Source organism: Scyliorhinus torazame, chromosome 1 (assembly GCF_047496885.1).
Source record: "Scyliorhinus torazame isolate Kashiwa2021f chromosome 1, sScyTor2.1, whole genome shotgun sequence".
Classification (NCBI taxonomy): Eukaryota; Metazoa; Chordata; class Chondrichthyes; order Carcharhiniformes; family Scyliorhinidae; genus Scyliorhinus; species Scyliorhinus torazame.
The window spans coordinates 375232463-375254062 of record NC_092707.1 but is presented as its reverse complement, the minus strand read 5'-3'; the positions used below and the strand labels follow the sequence as shown (position 1 = coordinate 375254062).

The window sequence follows — 21600 nt, the reverse complement described above, 5'->3', positions numbered from 1 at the left end:
AGGGGAGGGGAGGGGGGGACCCAGCTGGTGCCCCAGCTGATGCCCCAGCTGGTGCCAGGTCCCTGAGGGAGACTGTGTCTTGGCGGCCGTGGGGGTACGCCACGTAGGCATACTGCGGGTTTGCATGGAGTAGCGGTACTCTCTCAACCAACGGGTCCGCTTTGTGTAGCTGCACGTGCTTGCGGAGGAGGACGGGTCCTGGAGCTGCCAGCCACATTGGGTGTGGACTTCCTGGGGAAGGCAAAGAGACGTTCATGGGGAGTTTTGTTAGTCGCAGTGCAAAGGAGCGACCGAATGGAGTGGAGGGCGTCGGGGAGGACCTCCTGCCAGCAGGATGCCGGGGAATTTCTGGACCGTAGGGCCAGCTGGAAGGCCTTCCAGACAGTCCCATTTTCCCGCTCCACCTGCCCGTTTCCCCGGGGGTTGTAGCTGGTCGTCCTGCTCGAGGCAATGCCCCTGTTGAGCAGGTACTGGCGCAGCTCATCGCTCATAACTGAGGATCCCCGGTCGCTGTGGATGTAGGCGGGGAAACCAAACAGAGCCAAGATGGTGTTGAGGGCTTTGATGACGGTGGCAGATGTCATATCGGGGCATGGGACGGCGAAGGGGAATCTGGAATATTCGTCGACCACATTAAGAAAGTACGTGTTTCGGTCGGTGGAGGGGAGGGGCCCTTTGAAGTCCACGCTGAGGCTTTCAAAGGGGCGGGAGGTCTTCACCAGGTGCGCTCGTTCTGGCCGGTAGAAGTGAGGTTTACACTCCGCGCAGACCTGGCAGTCTCTGGTGATAGCCCTGACTTCCTCGATGGCGTGGGGCAGATTGCGGGCCTTTACGAAGTGATAAAAGCGGGTGACTCCTGGGTGACAGAGATCATCGTGCAGGGTCCGGAGTCAATCCACATGTGCGCTGGCACATCCTCGGCTATGTGGTCCAGAAACGTGGTGTACGGGCGGTCCGCCTTGCGATTGGGAGCTGGTGGTAGGCAGATTTCAGGTCCACTGTCGAGAAGACCCGGTACTGTGCAATCTGATTGATCATATCAGATATGCGTGGGAGGGGGTACGCGTCGAGCTGCGTGTACCGATTGATGGTCTGACTGTAGTCGAGATAGGGCATCGGGGGGCTCGTTGAGCTTACCGGGGCGATACAAAATCTCATACTTGTAGGTGAAGAGCTCGATCCTCCACCTCAAGATCTTATCATTTTTGATCTTACCCCGCTGTGTGTTGTTGAACATGAAGGCAACCGACCGTTGGTCAGTGAGGAGAGTGAATTTCCTGCCGGCCAGGTGATGCCTCCAATGCCGCACAACTTCAACGATAGCTTGGGCCTCCTTTTCGACGGAGGAGTGCCGAATTTTGGAGGCATGGAGGATGCGGGAAAAGAATGCCACGGGCCTGCCTGCCTGGTTGGAGGGTGGCGGCTAGAGCGACGTCTGATGTGTCGCTCTTGACTTAGAAGGGGAGCGTCTCGTCGACCGCGAGCATCGCGGCCTTGGCAATGTCGGCCTTGATACGGTTGAAGGCCTGGTGAGGCTCGGCCGTCAGGGGGAAAACGGTGGAGTGAATGAGTGGCTGGGCCTTGTCCACATAGTTAGGGACCCACTGTGCGTAGTACGAGAAGAAGCCCAGGCATCGTTTGAGGGCCTTGGGGCAGTGGGGAAGGGGGAGTTCCATGAGGGGGCGCATGTGATCGGGGTCGGGCCCCAGCACTCTGTTCTGGACCACAGAGCCGAGGATGGCTAATCGGTTTGTGCTGAACACGCACTTCTCCTTGTTGTAGGTTAGGTTGAGGAGTTTAGCGATGTGGAGGAATTTGGAAAGGTTAGCGTCGTGGTCCTGCTGGTCGTGGCCGCAGATGGTGACGTAATCCAGGTACGGGAAAGTGGCCAGCAGTCCATACCGGTCAACCATTCGGTCCATCTCCCGTTGGAAGACCGAGACCCCGTTAGTGGCGCCAAAGGGAACCCTAAGGAAGTGGAAAAGTCGGCCGTGCGCATCAAACGTGGTGTACGGGCGGTCCGCCTTGCGATTGGGAGCTGGTGGTAGGCAGATTTCAGGTCCACTGTCGAGAAGACCCGGTACTGTGCAATCTGATTGACCATATCAGATATGCATAGGAGGGGGTACGCGTCGAGCTGCGTGTACCGATTGATGGTCTGGCTGTAGTCAACAACCATCCTGTTTTTCTCCCCAGTTTTCACAACTACCACTTGGGCTCTCCAGGGGCAGTTGCTGGCCTCGATAATACCTTCCCGTAGCAGCCGCTGGACCTCAGACCTAATGAAGGTCCAGTCCTGGGCGCTGTACCGTCTGCTCCTGGTGGCGACGGGTTTGCAATCCGGGGTGAGGTTTGCAAACAGAGAAGGCGGGTCGACCTGAAGGGTCGTGAGACCGCAGACAGTAAGGGGTGGTAGGGGCCCGCCAAATTTCAGGGTTAGGCTCTGAAGGTTGCACCGGAAGTCCAGGCCGAGTAGCAAGGCAGTGCAGAGGTTGGGGACGACGCAGAGCCGGAAGCCACTGAGCTCTATGCCCTGGATGGTGGTGGCGGCGGTGCAGTACCCCCCGATCGCTACGGAGTGGGATCTGGAAGCCAGGGAGATTTTCTGGTTGATGGGGGTACCGTGAGGGAGCAGCACGTTACCGTTCCGGGGTGGATGAAGCTCTCAGTGCTCCCGGAGTCCATAAGGCAGGATATCTTGTGCCCGTCGACCTTCACCGTTGTCGACGCAGTCGTGAGGTTGTGCGGTCGGGACTGGTCGATGGTGATGGCGGCGAGACGCGGCTGGTCGGCGGCGGTTGCAGGCAATGAGGTGGCCGACGAGCAGGGGTCCTGAGGCAGGGAAGATGGTGGCGCCCACGGGCCACACGTGTCCTGAGGCAGGCAAGATGGCGGCACCCACGGGCCGCACGTGTTGTGATGCGAGCAAGATGGCGGCGCCCACGGTCTGCACGTTTTGTGAGGCGAGCAAGATGGCGGCACCCATGGGCCGCACGTGGTCTGAGGCGAGGAAGATGGCGGCACCCACGTGTCGCACGTGGGGGGTGCAGGGACAATAGCGCCAATCGAGCGGGCCTGGAACACAGCAGCAAAATGTCCTTTCTTCCCGCAGGCTTTGCAGAGCACGCTCCGCGCCGGGCAGTGTTGCCGGGGGTGTTTTGTCTGTCCGTAGAAGTAGCACTTGGGTCCCCCGGGGTTGGATGGCTACCGCGCGGCGCAGGCCTGGCGTTGGCTGGGGGCGGTCGCTGATGAGGTCCAGGGTGGGGTGTTCGCTGGTGGGGTCCACGATGCCCAGGAGGGGTGGGCCCTGCGGTCGGGGGCATACGCCTGTACATTGCGTGAGGCGACTGTGAGGGAGAGCGCTAGTTTCTTGGTCGCCGCGAGGCCGAGGGTCGCACCTTCTAAGAGGCGCTGGCGAATGTAGGCCGACCCTATGCCCGCAACGAACGCGTCTCTTAACTAACAGGTCAGAATGTTCAAAGGGCAAAACGGCCTGGCAATCGCAGTCTCTCACCAGGGCATGCAGGGCACGCCAGAAATCTTCCACAGACTCACCGGTGAGTTGATGCCGCGTGGACAGGAGGTGCCTGGCATAGATTCTGTTGATCTGCTGAGTGTAGTTCTCCTTCAGTAGCGCCATGGCGTCTGCATAGGTCGGCGCATCCCGGATGAGGGGGAAGATATCGGAGCTCAGCCGCGTGTAAAGGATCTGGGGCTTCTGTGCCTCTGAGGGTGGTTCTGTCGCAGATCCAATGTATGCTTCAAAGCAAGCTAGTCAATGTGCGATGGCCGACGTGGCGTTGTCTGCTTGAGGGTGCAGCTGCAGGCGATCAGGCTTGATGCGGAGATCCATCATTGTAAAATCTCTGCGTAATAAATTGATGCACTATCAGTTACGATGAGGCGAGAGTAGAGTGTAATCGAGGTTTTATTACACACAGATGTGTAGCCTCCCGCAGCTGCTGCCGAAATGGCTGCAGCTCAGAGAGCCGACACATTTATACTCCGCCTACTGGGCGGAGCCAGCAGGCAGGGATCTACCCCCATACCTGTAATACAGGGGCCTTACTGTAATGCCCCTCGTATGCAGCATATACAATACAACCGTGGTGACTAGCACATGTTCCAAATAGGATGATAAGTGACTTGGAGGGGCACTTCCAGGTGGTGGTGTTACCAATTGTCTGATGCTCTTTTCCTTCTAGATGGTCACGGTCATGTGTTTGGAAAGTGCTGTCTAAGGAACCTTTGTGAGTTCCCACAGTGCATCTTGTAGATCCTACACACTGTTGTTACTGTGCGTCAGTGGTGAAGGGAGTGATTTTCGTATTTGCCGTTCAAATCAAGCAGGTAACTTTGTCCTGGATGGTGTTGAGCTTCTTGAGTGTTGTTGTAATGCCACTCATCCAAGCAATGGGAGGGTATTTACATTACCCTTCTGATATGTGCCTTGTTGATGGTTGACAGACTTAGGGGAGTGAGCAGATGAGTTACTCACCGCAGGATTCGTAGCCCCTGACCTGCTGTTGTAGGCAATGTATTTATGGATCTAATCCAGTTACTTTTCTGGTAATCCCAGGGCATTGATAGTGGGGGTTTCAGCAATGGTAGTTTCATTGTATATCAAGAGTGATGGGTAGATTCTGTCCTGTTGAAGATGGTCATTGTCTGGCACTTGTGTGGCACAAATGTTCCTTGGCACTTATCAGCCCAAGCCTGGCTATTGTCCAGATCTAGCTGCATTTGGACATGAACTGCTTCAGGATCTGAGGGGCCATGAATGGTGTTGAACATTATGGAATCATCAGTGAACATCCCAGTTAATGACCTTATGATGGAAGGAAGATCATTGATGAAGCAGCTGAAGATTGTTGGTTCTAGGACACCATCCTGAGGAACTCCTGTAGTGATGTCCAGTAACTGAGATGATTGACCTCCAACAACCGCAGCTATCTTCCTTGTGGAAACCAACCTGTGGAGCGTTTTCTCCCTTATTCCCATTAACTCCAGTTTTTCTCGGGTTCTTTGATGCCACACTCAGTCAAATACAGCCTTTATATCAAGGGCAGTCACTCACACCTCATATCTGGAGTTCAGTACTTTTATCCATGTTTGAACCAAGGTTGTAATGAGGTCAGGAACTGTGTGACATTGAGTCAGTGAGCAGGTTACTGCTGAACAAGTGCTGCTTGATAGCGCTGTTGGTGACACCTTCCATCTCTTTTCTGATGATCGAGAGTAGGTTGATGGGGAGGTAATTGGTCGGGTTGGATTTATCCTGCTTTTGTGCACCTGACATACCTGAGCAATGTTGCACATTGCTGGGTAGCTGCCAGCATTGTAGCAGTACTGTAACAGTTTGGCTGGAACAACCCAGGCTGTCAACATAATGTAAATGATGATTCCTGATGTTGGTTGAAGTACTACTTATTTACTGTGTTTTTATTTTTCAGGACGCTTATGGCTTTGGGTTGCCATGTTGGCATTGCTGATGACCAGGCAGAAGACAAGGTGAAAAACTTAAAGCTTCCCAGGAAGTAAGTAGCTTGGGCAACCATAACATGTAAACATATCGGAGTATTGTGTGCAATGTGATCTCGTAAGGCAGGATATATGGGACATTGAGCGTATGCAACAAAGGTTCATCGGACTAATCCCTGGGAAGTTGATACCAATAACTTCAAGGCATAGAGTAAGAAGGTGGCGTTGAAAGTAGATGATCAGCCATGGTCTAGTTAAATATTAGAGCAGGCTCCAGTGGTTAAATGACCCACTCCTGCTCCTGTTCTGTGATCCATCATCAAATTGTTGGTGTGTCTGATTTCTGTAATGCTGATAACTGTAGTTCTTGGGTTCCTTGTGTCTCCTTTGCTTATTGTAGCAAGGACGTTCTGACATCTGTGAAACAATACCTGGCCTGAAAAAGAAAATCTTAAAAAAGTCAGCAGCCCTCAGACCAACTTGGTGGGGGATGGAGGTGTAGGGAAATGGATATCCATATTGAAAAGTAAGTTGACTGGGGAAGTGGGAACAGTTAAAGGTTGCTGAGGGCACCAGGAGAAAATGCTGGAAATACTCAGCAGATCAGGCTGCACCCGTGAAAGGAGAAACAAGGTTAACATTTCAGGCTGATGACCTTCCCTCAGTTGCAAGTTTATTATTAGTAAGTGATGATGCCATGACAGACCTGCGTTCTGGATTGGAGTTGAAGATCTTGAACTGACACTTAGTCCCTGGCAGCTTGTGATGACAGGCAACTGTGCAGTTTTGTCACAGGGTGAATAATCCTACCCATCCATGCTTTCCTGAAAGTTGTCTGGTGTGATATGGCAGGGGGCACAGTGCCTGGGTCAGGAGCAAGATGTAATGTGGAGAGGCAAGCGGACTCAAATCAGCACACGTCAAATCATTTGCTCAGTTTCCAAATTGAAAATCGAAATTCAAGGCTGAAGACTTAAAAATAAAAGCTACAAAAGACATTCAATGTTCAAAACAGTTGAATAATAATACTCCCAAGTGTTTGAAGAGGGTGGTTGTGTGTAGAATCATCCAAAATACTTTTTATAATTGCCAGCCAATAATCAATTTATTTAACTGCATGCCATAAGACATATTCATGTTAGAAAGTTTCTTTCCATTAAATTTCCATAAAGTCCACCTGCACCACTATCTGATGTCTACAGTACATTCTCGTAGTTGACCCTTGGATAAAGCCAACAGAAAACAACAATGTTTTTCTCCTTTTGGGAGAAGTCATGGAGTTCATGATTCAGTCACAAGCTTATTAATATTATTTGATTGTGGCATGACAGAACTCTTATAACGTGAACCGATGGCACTCCGTCTCTGGCAGCTTGTGGTGGTCGGTGACTGTGGAGATTCTCCACGGGGCATGGATGCACGTACTCGTTCTATAATTTCCTGAAAGCCCTCTGGTGGGATGTGGTAAGCAGCAGTGGGCGTAAGGGCAGAAATAACAGAACAGCTGGCCTGTATGCAACTCAGTGGAGGCATGCTGACTCAATCTGCCTACTTTCTTGTTTAATTCTGTAAATGCACACTGGATTTTATCCTTAACATCCTCAGTCTGGTTGAAAGCCTGAATCAGATATTGCAAAATACATCTGCAATTAGTCCATTCGTACCCGATTAAGTGTCTCAGGTTTGAGAAGACAAATGACCTGGTACTTTGACGAGTCTGAAATGATCACACTTATGATCCGTGACTCATTATCCTCAAAATGTTCCCCGCTTCCCAAGGGCAGTGACATTCTAGCAGTTCAGCTGAGTTTTTGTTGATGGCCAACAAATGATCAGATTCAAACACACAACTTTGTGCGGTGAGAACTAAATTCATGTCCTCTTGGTAAGCAGGGCAGTACCACAACCATAATCCTGCAGGGCCCTATTAATACTTCATTATATCTGAATGCAGATGGCCATCCATTGACCATCAGACATCCAGAATATGACCGAGGAAAATATCCATTGCTGGAGGTTAGGACCTTCACCGAGAAGATTCTGGAAATCCTTCATCTGCAGGCTTGGTTTGGAGCTTCTTGAAAGGGTGTCTGCCTTGGCCTACTCGCTCCAATGAGTTATGGGTGCACATGCTGACGTGGATGTCCACAGAACCTATGTGGGGTAATTGACCTTAGATAGTTTTCCAGGGCCAGAAATACACTGAGGCCGATGGAGCAGACAGATTACTTAAAAAAAAAAAAATCTTTATTGTCACAAGTAGGCTTACATTAACGCTGCAATGAAGTTACTGCGAAAATCCCCTCGTCGCCACATTCCGACGCTTATGCGGGTACACAGAGGGAGAATTTAGAATGTCCAATTCACCTAACAGCATGCCTTTCGGGACTTGTGGGAGGAAACCGGAGAACCCAGAGAAGACCCACGCAGACATAGGGAGAATGTGCAAACTCCGCGCAGACAGTGACCCAAACCGGCTATCGAACCCGGGGCCCTGATGCTGTGAAGCAACAGTACTAATCTCTTTGCTACGTGCCACCCTTAAAGTGGTATATCTAGCGTTTGACAAGGTGCTGCATAAAAGATTGATCCAGAAGGTGAGATCGCAGGGATTGGGGGTAGAATACTAGATCGAGGATTGGCTGACTGACAGAAAGCAGAGGATCGGGTTAAATGGATCCTCCTCTGGCTGGCGAACTGTAACTAGCGGGGTGCCGCAGGGTTCAGTCCTCAGACCTCAACTGTTTATAATCTACATAAATGCAAGCAGGGACAGAGTGTGACAAAGCAAAATTTGGGGATGATATTAAATAGGTGGGAAAGCAGCAGTGAAGAGGAGATACAGATTTTACTGATGGATATAGATAGGCTAGGAGATTGGGCCAAAATCTGGCAGATGGAGTTTAATGTAGATAAGTGTGAGGTTATCCATTTTGGCCAAAACAATAGACAGCAAATTATTATTTAAATGGAAAGCAGATTCAAAATGCGGCCAGGTAGTGGGTTCTGGTTGTCTTCATTCATGAATCGCAGAAAGTCTGCATACAAAAAATACATGTAATAAAAAAAGCAAATGGAATCTTAGCATGTATTGCAAAAGGACTGGAGTATAAAAGGTGAGAAGCATTGTTGCAATGTTATTGGGTGTTGGTGAGATCACATCTGGAGTATTGTGTCCTGTATTGGTCTCCTTATTTGAGGAAGGATATGGTGGCGTTGGAGGCAGTTCAGAGGAGGTTCACCAGATTGATTCCGGGGATGAAAGGGTTGACGTATGAGGAGAGATTAAACAGTTTGGGTTTATACACCCTGGATTTTAGAAGGATGAGAGGGGATCTGATCGAGGTGTATAAAATACTAAAAGGGATTGGTAAAGTAAATGTAGACCAAATGTTCCCCCTTGTGGGCCAATCTAGAACAAGAGGTCACAGATATACTTTGACTGATGGTAGATTTAGAACTGAGATGAGGAGGTGTTGAATTTGTGGAACTCGCTGCCCCATTGTGCGGTGGAGTCCGAATCATTAAATGGTTTCAAGAGTGAGATAGATAAATTTCTGATCTTAAAAAATGGGTTAAAGGGATATGGCGAACAGGTAGGGAGGTGGATTTGAGACCGGGAAGAGCTCAGCCATGATCTGATCGAATGGCGGAGCAGGCTCTAAGGGCTGAATTGCCTACTTTGCTCCTAATTCCTATGTTCCTATGATCTCCAATCCTGATAGTGAAAAAACAATTCTAGTGTCTGCAAGCCTTTGGCCCAGCTGCTACATGTTGGTGTTTATGCTGCACACACGCCTCCTTGCAGCCTTCTTTCTGAACCTATCAGTGTAACTTTCTATTCCCTTATCCCTCATATATTTATCCAGCATCCCTTCAGATGCAATCATTACAAATCCGTTTGTTACTCTTGTTTCGAGTGGCATAATGACTGTTGGAACTGCGCAACTGATGTTGCTACCAGCTTGGTCGCCGTATCAATGAAAAGAATAATTTTATCACATCATGCAGAATAGTAACAGCATGCTAACTGTTTTAACTTAATTGTTCTCTAATAGTGGTAGCACAGTGCCATTACTGAGAAAACATTGGGATGAAGATATCAATTGAATTGGTGCCAATGAAATGGTCAACATTTTTGACGACATCTCAAAGCACTTTCGTGGAATATTATACATACAATGAAAACAAAAAAACAAATATTTACAGAGCTGTCAATATTACCACCATTTTTGCTCTTTTGGTTTTGTGACTGGAAAGAAAATTCTCCTTCAAAGGTTTTGTGTTATATGTGGACATTTCCCTCTGATGTCTTTTCAACATTCCACTGCCAGTATTCTTTGTATCATGTTATCAGTCATTCTTATTTAGAGAGTTTGCTTCTCCTTAACATTTTAGTTCCACACCCCTAGGATTATTTTCTCTTGGATTGCTGCCAGCTCCATCGAGGAGACTTATCTGTGATCAGTGAAGACTGCAAGAGAACCCTGGAGGGTTGGCAGGCCTACAGTGTAGACTGCTAGCTCCGGCTGGGCTGCTCAGATGTTTGAGACCTGCAGCAGGCTCTTAAGTACTGGCAGGCAGGCCCACCACTCAGAGCCTTCCTGGAAAACGCTAGAGGGGCTGAACCCTAGTAGCCTGCTGGAGTTGAAGTGGGTGGCCTACGGAAAGGTGATATGGTTATAACGCTGGTGGAATATTCTGAGGAATATCTAGGCCAGTGTAAGTTGTTGAGGGTAAGGTTCCTCTTTTGAGGTGGCATTTCTTTTTCACTTTCCCCCTTTTTTAACACCACATAAAAGTACATCATAGAATCAGTCCAGTCGGCTCGCAACTGGTTTATGCCAACACTTAGGCTCCACAGGAGCCTCCTACTCCCCCAGCATCCCCAGCTTCATCTAATCTTATCAGCGTGTCCTTCTACTCTTTTCTCCCATGTGGACTTAGTTGGCTTCCCCTTAAATGCATTGAGGGTGTTCACCTCAACTTTACTTTATGGTACGAGTTCCACATTCTAACCACCCTCTGGTTGAAGGAGTTTCTCCTGAATTCCTTATTGGATTTATTAGTGACCACCTTTTTGTATTGGACTGCCCTACTTTTCATGACCCTTTCCACAAGTGGAAACACCTTGTCAAAAATAAGCCAATAACTTGAGTAACAAACCAAAAACAAATACATCTCCACATATGATTCAAGGTAATACAATGGCCTGTAAGGTCATGTTGATGCTTCAGTGGCACCCACTCGGTTTCCAAGTTCATGGTTTTCGCCGCACATCAGGCCTTTTATTATATTTGAACTCATCCCTGTGTGTCTATTATCATTTCCGTTGAAGCATCTGCACCCATGTCCTTGGCTTGACTGACAATTTGACAGCAATTTGATGTACACATGAAAATTGTTCAAAGCTCTGCTTTTTACTTCAGCAAACGCAGGTTTTCATATTGTGTAGGACTGTCAATGTTCATCTTGAAATAACAAATGGGCATGCATTTTATGCAGCAGCAATAAAGAAAGAAATGCCAATATAAGTGACAAAATGTTGAATATTTAAAGCTCTGACAAGCTGGTTGTCCCAGCAGCACACACATTTATGGAGCATTTCTTCAGTCGATCCATTATCTTTTCTTTTTTATCTGCAGTTTTAGGTGTTTATTTTTTTGTTTTTGCTCATCAGAGTCAAAAATGTTACTTCTGAGAAATTGGATGTCTTACTACAGCTGTACAGGGCCTTGGTGAGACCATGCCTGGATTATTGTCTGCAGTTTTTGTCTCCTTCTCTAAGAAATGATATGCCTGCCATAGAGGGAGTTCCGCGAAGGTTCACCAGACTGATTCCTGGGATGGCAGGATTGTCATATGGGGAGAGATTGGATTGACTAGGCCTGTATTCACGCGCGACAACGCAGAATCGCCGAGCAGAAGCTTATAGCCAAGTTCCGCACACATGAGTGCGGCCTCAACCGGGACCTGAGAGTCATGTCACATTACATTCATCCCCCACCATCTGGCCTGCAAATTCCTACCAACTGTCCTAGCTTGACACAATTCACACCTCTTTAACCTGGGGTTACCCCATCTCTGGATCTGTAAAGATTTAATCACCTGCTAATGCTCGCATTCCAAGCATTGTCTGGCATCTTTGAATCTGTCTATATATATGTTTCTGGAACATACCTCTTCATTCACCTGAGGAAGGAGCAGCGCTCCGAAAGCTAGTGACATCGAAACAAACCTGTTGGACTTTAACCTGGTGTTGTAAAACTTCTTACTGTATTCACTGGAATTCAGAAGAATCAGAGGGGGATCTAATTGAAACATATATAATTCTGACAGGACTGAACAGACTAGATGTTGTTTCCGCTGGTTGTGGGGGTTCGAGAACAAGGAGTCACAGTCTCAGAATACAGGATAGGCCATTTAGGTCTGAGATGAAGACGAACCTCTTAACTCAGAGGATGGTGAACCTGTGGAATTTACTACCACAGAAGGCTGTGGAGGCCAAGTCACTGAATGTATTGAAGAAGGAATTGGATAGATTTCTGAACTCTAAAGGTGTCAAGTGGTACAGGAGAGTGGGGGAGTATTTAAACTTAAATAATAATAATCTTTACAGGTGTCACAAGTAAGTTTACAGTAACACTGCAGTGAAGTTACTGTGAAAATCCCCTAGTTGCAACACTTACGCGCCTGTTCGGGTACACTGAGGGAGAATTCAGAATGACAATTCATCTAACACGCATGTCTTTCGGGACTTGTGGGAGGAAATCGGAGCACCCGGAGGAAACTCACGCAGACACGGGGAGAAGGTGCAGACTCCACAAAGACAGTGACTCAAGCCGGGAATCAAACCCGGATCCCTGGTGCTGTGAGGCAACAGTGCTAACCACTGTGCTACAGTGCTGCTCATAAATTGTGCCTTTTGAGAAGAAAGTAAGACTTGCATTTCTGTAGTGGCTGCGTTACCCAAAGTCCTATCCAGCTATTTTAATACATTTTTCTGAAGTGTATTTGCTGTTCAGATTTGGAAAACACATTAGCCAATTTGCCCATGGAAAGGTCAACAATAACATTTTGCATGATGTAAAGCCCTTTTTTTAAATACATTTTTTTATTCTCCTCCATTTTCACATTTTCTCCCACATTTACATCCATCAACAATAAACAATAATCAGCAAGATATGTCAGTCCCCATAATAACAACAACGATCCCATCTACCCACCAACCCCCAAACCTCAACCCACATGTTTACATAAACAAATGACAAAAATAAATCAGGGATTACCCGTAGTCACCCTTAATCTTACACAGCTCCCACCCCCACCCCCCCACCCCCCCACCCCAGGTCTCCAGCTCCTCCCGTCCACTGCCTCTTGTAAAACTCCTCCCCCTACCCTCGGTTCCTTCCCCCCCAACTTTCCACCCCGGCTAGACCACTCAGACCCTGTTGTGCCAGGCTCCGATGGCCGCAGCCCCTCCCCCCACCTCACTCCCGTTCACTGGCCGGCACACACCGGCCAGCGTGGAGGCCCCCACCCGGGTCCCCTTCCCACTTGCCCGGCCCCAGGAAAGCCCAAAGATCCCCTTTTAGCACACAAACCCCGCCTATCCACCTACACCCCAAAGAACTCTCATTTTGAGTGAAAGTCCCGTCCCTTCCCTTGTTCAAATATATACCACCTTGGCTCCTTTAATCTCTACACCCGCGCACAGTGATACAAAAAAGAAGAAAATACAGTCATGAGGTTACATCGGCACATGGCCATTCCTCAATTTGTCAGTTCTGCCACAGTCCTTCTGCTTTCGCAAACTCCTCCGCTGCTTCCGCCGTTCCAAAATAAAAGTCCCTGAGCTTGTAAGTCACCCTCAGCTTCGCTGGATATACAATGCCGCACCGCACCTTGCTAATGTACAGTGCCCTCTTCACCCGGTTGAAGGCAGCTCGCCTCCTTGCCAGCTCCACCGTAAAGTCCTGGTATACACGTATACCAGCTCCAGCCCACTGCACCACCCACTTCTGCTTGGCCCAGCTCAGGACCTTATCCTTCACCCTGTACCTACGGAAGCACAGAGTCACTACCCTTGGCGGCTCACTCGCCTTTGGTACAGGCCTCCACGACCGATGAGCCCGATCCAGTTCATATCGGGAGGGGTCCTCCCCATCCCCCAGTAGTTTTGCCAGCATCGCGGCAAAATACTCAGTCGGCTTCGGTCCTTCAACTCCTTCGGGCAGCCCCACAATCCTCAAGTTCTGTCGCCTGGATCTATTTTCCAGGTCTTCCATTTTTCCTCGCAGATCCTTGTTAGTATCCATCACTTTCCGCATCTCTTTCTCCATCGAGGCAAGTTGATCATCGTGCTGCAATAACGTCTCCTTCACTTCCTTCAGCGCCTCCCCTTGCTCTCGCACCTCCGCCACTGCGCTCGCCACCTCCGTCCTCACCGGGGAAACCGCCTCCTCCACCAGCACACTCAAGACCTCCCTCATCTCCTTCCTCACCGTCTCCATGCATTTCGCAATCTGCGCCAACTGCTTTTCAAATTCCGCAGCCATCACCTTGGTTATTTCTTCAGCCGTAAGCAGTGTGGCCTTCCCTCGTGCTCCAGCCTCCATTTTTCCTGGTGACCCCGCGGTGACCTTTCCACTCCCCGACGGACCTCCAGCTGGTTTTTTTTTCGGCCGTTTTTTTGCTCACCCTCGACATTTTTCTTTGGGTTTTTTTTCCCTCCTGTGTCTTCTCAGTGCCTCCTCCGTGCCTTCTCCCTTCTGCCATTAGAACGGAGCAGGATGAGGGGCGACTTGATAGAGGTTTATAAGATGATCAGGGGAATAGATAGAGTAGACAGTCAGAGACTTTTTCCCCAGGTGGAACAAACCATTACAAGGGGACATAAATTTAAGGTGAAAGGTGGAAGATATAGGAGGGATATCAGAGGTAGGTTCTTTACCCAGAGAGTAGTGGGGGCATGGAATGCACTGCCTGTGGAAGTAGTGGAGTCGGAAACATTAGGGACCTTCAAGCAGCTATTGGATAGGTATATGGATTACGGTAAAATGATATAGTGTAGATTTATTTGTTCTTAAGGGCAGCACGGTAGCATTGTGGATAGCACAATTGCTTCACAGCTCCAGGGTCCCAGGTTCGATTCCGGCTTGGGTCACTGTCTGTGCGGAGTCTGCACGTCCTCCCCGTGTCTGCGTGGGTTTCCTCCGGGTGCTCCGGTTTCCTCCCACAGTCCAAAGGTGTGCAGGGTAGGTGGAATGGCCATGGTAAATTGCCGTTAGTGTCCAAAATTGCCCTTGGTGTTGGGTGGAGGTGTTGAGTTTGGGTAGGGTGCTCTTTCCAAGAGCCGGTGCAGACTCAGGGGGCCGAATGGCCTCCTTCTGCACTGTAAATTCAATGATAATCTATGATTAATCTAGTACAAAGGTTCGGCACAACATCATGGGCCGAAGGGCCTGTTCTGTGCTGTATTTTCTATGTTCTATGCCGCCTCCGCGGACCCTGGGACCGGGCTTAAAGCCCCGAAATTGCCGTTCCCGAGCGGGGGCTCTCCATTGTGCGGCCGCCCTCCGCCCGCCGTCACCGGAAGTCCATCTTGAGACATTCTATAGATTGCAGAGAGAAAGATCAAGACACATCTGCTTGGTTTGAATGCAGCTCTCCAACTCGATGTAAAGCCCTTTAACATAGTGACTACATGCTAAGGCATTTTGTAGGAACATTATCAAATACAATTTGATACTTAACCACCTAAGAAGATATCCGGACAGGTGACCAAACGTTTGGTCAAACAGGATGGGCTGCATTTAATGGAGGGAGTGGGGGTCTCATCCTCTGGCTGGGAGGCTCACAATATTAAGTGCCCCACAGGCACTTAAGTGGCCAGCATCGGGCCTTCCCCAGGATGAAGAACCTAACCGGCAGAATCACACCCACTGTGAGCTGCTGGTCAAGAGGTCGGCTGGCTCACAGTGCTCCTCAACGCCAAGGAGCTGCAGAGCAGCATTGCACTGGAAAGGCCTTGGATCACCGCCAACTGGTGAGCGGTGGCAGGAAGATGGTTGTGGGCGAGGGGGATCAGCAGAATGGGCAATGGATTGGCTTCCTGCAGGCCCTCACCGCTCCGATGCAGCCTCCTTGAGCGACACCCTCTGCCTACTTACTGGCCTCAATTGACAGTGGCCTGGGAAGGCCATCCTGAAGCCTTCCCATCCCGGACTTGATGGTAATGGAGACATCAGGGTGCCTATGCGCCATTCTCCCGTCTGTTTAAGTATTGAGTGGGATCAATGTCCCTGAAAGTCTCAGTCACAAGCCAGAGTGCTACTACTGCACCATGACTGCCACCTAAAAGACAAAGCCCCTTTTTAAAATCTTCGTTATGATAAAGGAGTTTTCCCTATTTGCTGACCTCAATCTGTTATATTTAAGAATATAAATCTGTGTCCCTTTGATATACATTTCAGTGGACGCACAATTTCCACCTGATTTGTCCCACTCTTTTCTCACCACTAAATCATTCCCAAATCTCCTTTTCTTTCATGAGAAAAGCTCAAATGTTTACATCTATTTTTGGGAAAGCAATGAGCTGAAATGGATTTTTGGGCAAGGGGTTGATGGTTGCTTTAAACTCGGCAGCCAGTGCCATTAGCATAATTCCTGTCAACTACAGTTGGGAGTTGAGTGTTCACAGGCACTTCGGGAGTTGGCTGCACTGCTTTGGGCTGTGCCCCAATTGTCTTTAAATAGGTCCTGGGATGGGAAGGAAGAGTATTGCGAGGGAGGAGAATTGGAAGGAGATGGACGCAAGCTGGCAGTGGAAGCTGTATCCAGCGAGACTGTTGCCGCTCTTCCTGGCTGCACATAAACATATTATAGGAAGAAACAGCTAACTTGACCATTTCCAAGGAAGGAAGGCCAGTCAGGCTGCCCTGAAGACAGGCACTGGCCAGAGCTTTCTCCGTACAGACACCGTTTGGTGATGGCCAATAGCAGAGGGAGGTTTGTGAACTCCGACTCCTTACTGATATACACATGAGTTCTTGGAGCTGCTTGCAATGGCTGTCAGAAGTGCTTGAATATCCCCCAAGAAAAAATGATGTTGGACATATTCTGGCAACCTTAGGGTGTAAGGCATAGCCTCACAAAATTGGTTCTTTATCCCTACACTTTGTATCCAAGAAATGGGCGCAACATGATCTGATTTCTTGCCCCTTGTGTGCTGATACTCCAACATGCCGTGGAATACTCGGATGCAGAATCTCAAACCCCAACCTCAAGAGTGGACTGCCAAAATTCCGTCAGCATGTCTCCTGTCCCACCAGGGGCACCAATATCCTCTACCACTACTACACAAACATCAAGGGAGCCAACCGATCCATCCCCCGACTGCACTTTGGAAAATCGGACCATAAGACGGCGCTCCTTCTCCCGGCATACAAGCAGAAACATAAGCGGAAGAATCCAGTTAAAAAGGTCGTGCAGCGCTGGTCCGAGGCAACAGGAGATCTCCTACGCGACTACTTGGAGTCAGTGGTCTGGTCCATATTCAAGAGCTCAGTGACCAATCCAAACGAGTATGCCACCACCGTCACAGACTTCATCAGCAAATGTGTAGTAGATTGTGTGCCAAAGAAGGTAGTATGTCTGTTCCCCAACTGGAAAGCATGGTTTAATCGGGAGATTCATCCCTACTGAAGGCCAGGTCTGCAGCATTCAAGACAGACGACCTTGACCTATACAAAAAATCCAGGTACGACTTCTGCAAAACCATCAGGGATAATAGAGAGACAATACCAGACTAAGCTGGAGTCACACACTAATGACACGGACTCTCGTTGGTTGTGGCTAGGCTTAAACAATATAACGGGCTACAAATGCATTGTATGCTTGGTTCGACCTGGAAACCATCAAACCTTTGTCAACTACCCCAGCAACCTCAGACACACCCAAAACCACCATCAAAGCTTCCGAAGTCAGATCGGCCTTCTTGAAAATGAACCCTCGGAAACAACGGTCCTGACGGAATCCCTGGTCATGCACTCAGATCCTGCGTGGACCAACTGGCGGGTGTGTTCGTGGACATCTTCAACATCTCTACTCCGTTCCGAGTTTCCCACCTGCTTCAAGAAGACCACCATCATACCAGTGCCAAAGAAGAACCAGGCAATGTGTCTGGCCTTCTGGTGGCCTTGACATCTATCATTATGAAGTGCTTCGAGAGGTTGGTCATGAGACCAACCATCAAATCCATAAAGACAGAATGCCTTGATTCACTGCCATTTGCATACCGCCACAACCGGTCCACAGCAGATGGCATCTCCCTGGCCCTACACTCATCCCCGGAGCATCTTATCAACAAGAATGGGCAGCATGGTAGCATTGTGGGTAGCACAATTGCTTCACAGCTCCAGAGATCCAGGTTCGATTCCGGTTTGGGTCACTGTCTGTGCGGAGGCTGCACATCTTCCCCGTGTGTGCATGGGTTTCCTCCGGGTGTTCCGGTTTCCTCCCAAAGTCCAAAGATGTGCAGGTAAGGTGGATTGGCCATGCTAAATTGCCCTTCGTGTCCAAAATTGCCCTTAGTGTTGGGTGGGGTACTGGACTATGGGGATAGGGTGGAGGTGTGGACCTTGGGTGGGGGCTCTTTCCAAGAGCCGGTGCAGACTCGATGGACCGAATGGCCTTCTTCTGCACTGTAAATTCTATGAAAATTCTATGAAAGAACTCCTACGTCAGACTCCTATTCATTGACTACAGCTCCGCCTTCAACACCATAATCCCAGCCAAGCTCATATCAAGCTCCATATCCTAAGGACTTGGATCCTCCCTCTGCAACTGGATCCTTGACTTCCTGATCTATAGACGACAATCAGTAAGGATAAACAAGAACATCTTCTCCACAATAGTCCTCAATACCGGGGCACCGCAAGGCTGCGTACTTTGCCCCCTACTCTACTCCCTATTCACACTCGACTGTGGCATAAGTCGGCTCCTACTCCATCTGCAAGTTTGCTGATGACACGACCATAGTGGGTCGGATCTCGAACAACGATGAGTCAGAGTACAGGAGGGAGATAGAGAACCTCGTGGCATCGTGTAACGACAGCAATCTCTCCCTTGACGTCAGCAAAACTAAGGAGCTGGTCAAAAACTTCAGAAAGTGAAGTATCCCTGTCTGCATCAATGGTGCCGAGGTGGAGATGATTGACAGCTTCAAATTCTGAGATGTGCACATCACCAACAATCTTTCCAGGCCCACCCACGTTCTGGCTACGACCAAGAAAGCACAACAGCCCCTACACTTTCTCAGGAAACAAAGGAAATTCAGCATGTCCACATTGACTCTGACCAATTTTTACAGATGCACCGTAGAAAGCATCCTATCTGGCTGCATCACAGCCTGGTATGGCAACTGCTCGGCCCAAGACCGTAAGAAACTACAGAATCGTGAACACAGCCCAGTCCATCACAAGAACCCGCCTCCCATCCATTGACTCTGTCTACACCGCCCGTTGCCTTGGGAAAGCGGTCAGCATTATCTTTTTTTTCTTTCCTTTTTAAATAAATTTAGAGTACCCAATTCATTTTTTCCATTTTTTCCAATTAAGGGGCCAATCTACCTAACCTGCACATCTTTGGCTTCTGGGGGCGAAACCCACGCAAACACGGGGAGAATGTGCAAACTCCACGTGGACAATGACCCAGAGCCGGGATCGAACCTGGGACCTCGGCGCCATGAGGCAGCAGGGCTAACCCACTGTGCCACCGTGCTGCCCCCGGTCAGCATTATCAAAGACACATGCCACCCGGCTTACTCACTCTTCCAACTTCTTCCATCAGGCAGGAGATACAAAAGTCTCAGAATATATGCATGAACAGGTTCAAAAACCGCTTCTTCACCGCTGTTACCAGACTCCTGAATGACTCTCTTATGGACTGAACTGATCTCTTCACACATCTTTTCTACCAAGTAGTACTACACTCCATATGCTCACCCAATACCATTGTTTTTTCATGTATGGAACGATCCGTCTGGACTGTATGCAGAATAATACTTTTCACTGTACCTCGGTACATGTGACAATAAATCAAATCTAATCCAATCCAATTAGGAACATCCGACAGTCATCTGATATGGCGGTGTTGAATGCCAGTACATGACGCCCCTTGGAGTTATTTTTTTAATGATTGGCTGACTCTCATCATGTTGATGAGCACTGAGTGATTGCAAATGAATGATCGCATAGATTAGACAGATGACGATGTAACAACCTTATACAGCTAAATCACTTCAAGAGATGCCCATCCTGTGTCTTCTTTTGATGTATAAATACTACTGCTGCTGTTATGCATGGCTTGAGACTGTGGATATTCACATCTGTTCTGCAACTTTCAATTTTTACATTTGGTGATGAACTGTGTGTCCTACTTTATGTCTAAGAGCTTAGTGAACATCTGGCATGTTGAAAGAGGCATTGTGATTGCCAAGTCCTTTAAGCTCCGCTAAGTGCGTACTTAGCCCGCTACTATACTCCCTGGACACACACAACTGCATGGCAAATCCATCTACAAGTTTGCTGACGATACGACCATAGTGGGCCGGATCTCGAATAATGATGAGTCAGAATACAGGAGGGAAATTTGAGAACCTAGTGGAGTGGTGCAGTGACAACAATCTATCCCTCATTGCCAGCAAAACTAAAGAGCTGGTCATTTACTTCAGAAAGCAAAGTACTGTACACACCCCTGTCAGCATGAACGGGGCTGAGGTGGAGATGGTTAGCAGTTTCAAATTCCTAGGGGTGCACATCTCCAAAAATCTGTCCTGGTCCACCCACGTTGACACTACCGCCAAGAAAGCACAATAGCGCCTATACTTCTCAGGAAACTAAGGAAATTTGCATGTCCACATTAACTCTTATCAACTTTTACAGATGCACCATAGAAAGCATCCTGTCTGGCTGCACCACAGCCTGGTATGGCAACTGCTCGGCCCAGGACCGCAAGGAACTTCAGAGTCGTGAACAGAGCCCAGTCCATCACACAACCTGCCTCCCATCCATTGACTCCATCTACACCTCCCGCTGCCTGGGGAAAGCGGGCAGCATAATCAAAGACCCCTCCCATGTATTTTATTTTATTTCCTTTTCTTTTCACTTAATGATCTGTTGAGCTGCTCGCAGAAAAATACTTTTCACTGTACCTCGGTACACGTGACAATAAACAAATCCAAATCCAAGCTTGATTTACTAAAGTAAAATACTGCGGTTTCTGAAATAAATATAGAAAATACAGGAAATACTCAGCAGGTCAGGCAGCACTTGTAGAGAGGGAAAACAGTTTCCAGCCGATTACCTGTCATCAAGAACTGGGAAAAGCCAGAGCTGGTACAGAAAGTACAAGGTGGAGAGAGAGGATGAAAATGTGAGAGAGAAGGGGCTGGATTCGCCGCCCCGCCGCACCACATTTCTGCTTCACCCTACCGGCGGGATGCCCCGTTGTGGGGCAGCCCCACGCCGTCGGGAACCCCCCGGGCTGCCGGCAAAATGGAGCATCCCGCTGGCGGAATGGTTGGTGATAGGGTGGAAGGTGAGAGGCAGAGACAGGAACCAGGGGGGCAGAGTTTGAGAATAAGAGGTCGACCACTAGAGATGAGGGGAATCTTTTTCCCCAGAGGTGTCGTCTGTGTGTGGAGTTCTCTTCCCCTGAAAGCAGTGGAGGCTGGGTTGGGGTTACGGTTAGGGTTTTGTTCAAGGCAGAGTTGGACAGACTTTCGATAGACGAGGGAGGGAAGGTTTGTGGGGGTGGGGGGTGGGGGACTGATGGCAAAAAGGGCAGTTGAGCCCACAACCAGATCAGCCATGATCTTATTGAATGGCAGCACAGGCTTGAAGGACTGAATGGTCCACCCCTGCTCCTAAGTCCTACATTCCCAAAGGACAAAATGAATGATGGTACAAGGCAAACTGGGTGGTAATGCAGCAAGTAAAGAAATAGAGGATTGTCTAGGGAAGGGGTTCACTTTACAGCTACCCAGACTCAACAATTACTTCAGAAATGTCAGATGATAGCCACTGCTCCCACTTTTCAGACAGCCGTTGACAATGA

The 21600-nt window shown here is 48.9% G+C and overlaps 1 protein-coding gene across 1 annotated transcript in view; it reads left to right on the top strand.

Annotated features, from left to right (window-relative positions):
- Positions 1 to 21600, top strand: part of ryr2a (ryanodine receptor 2a (cardiac)) — a 1117859-nt gene that overhangs the window by 621877 nt on the left and 474382 nt on the right. Inside the window, exon 23 of the mRNA XM_072511661.1 lies at positions 5454 to 5537. Coding sequence (XP_072367762.1) covers positions 5454 to 5537 — 84 coding nt within the window. The remainder of the gene's footprint in view (positions 1 to 5453; positions 5538 to 21600) is intronic.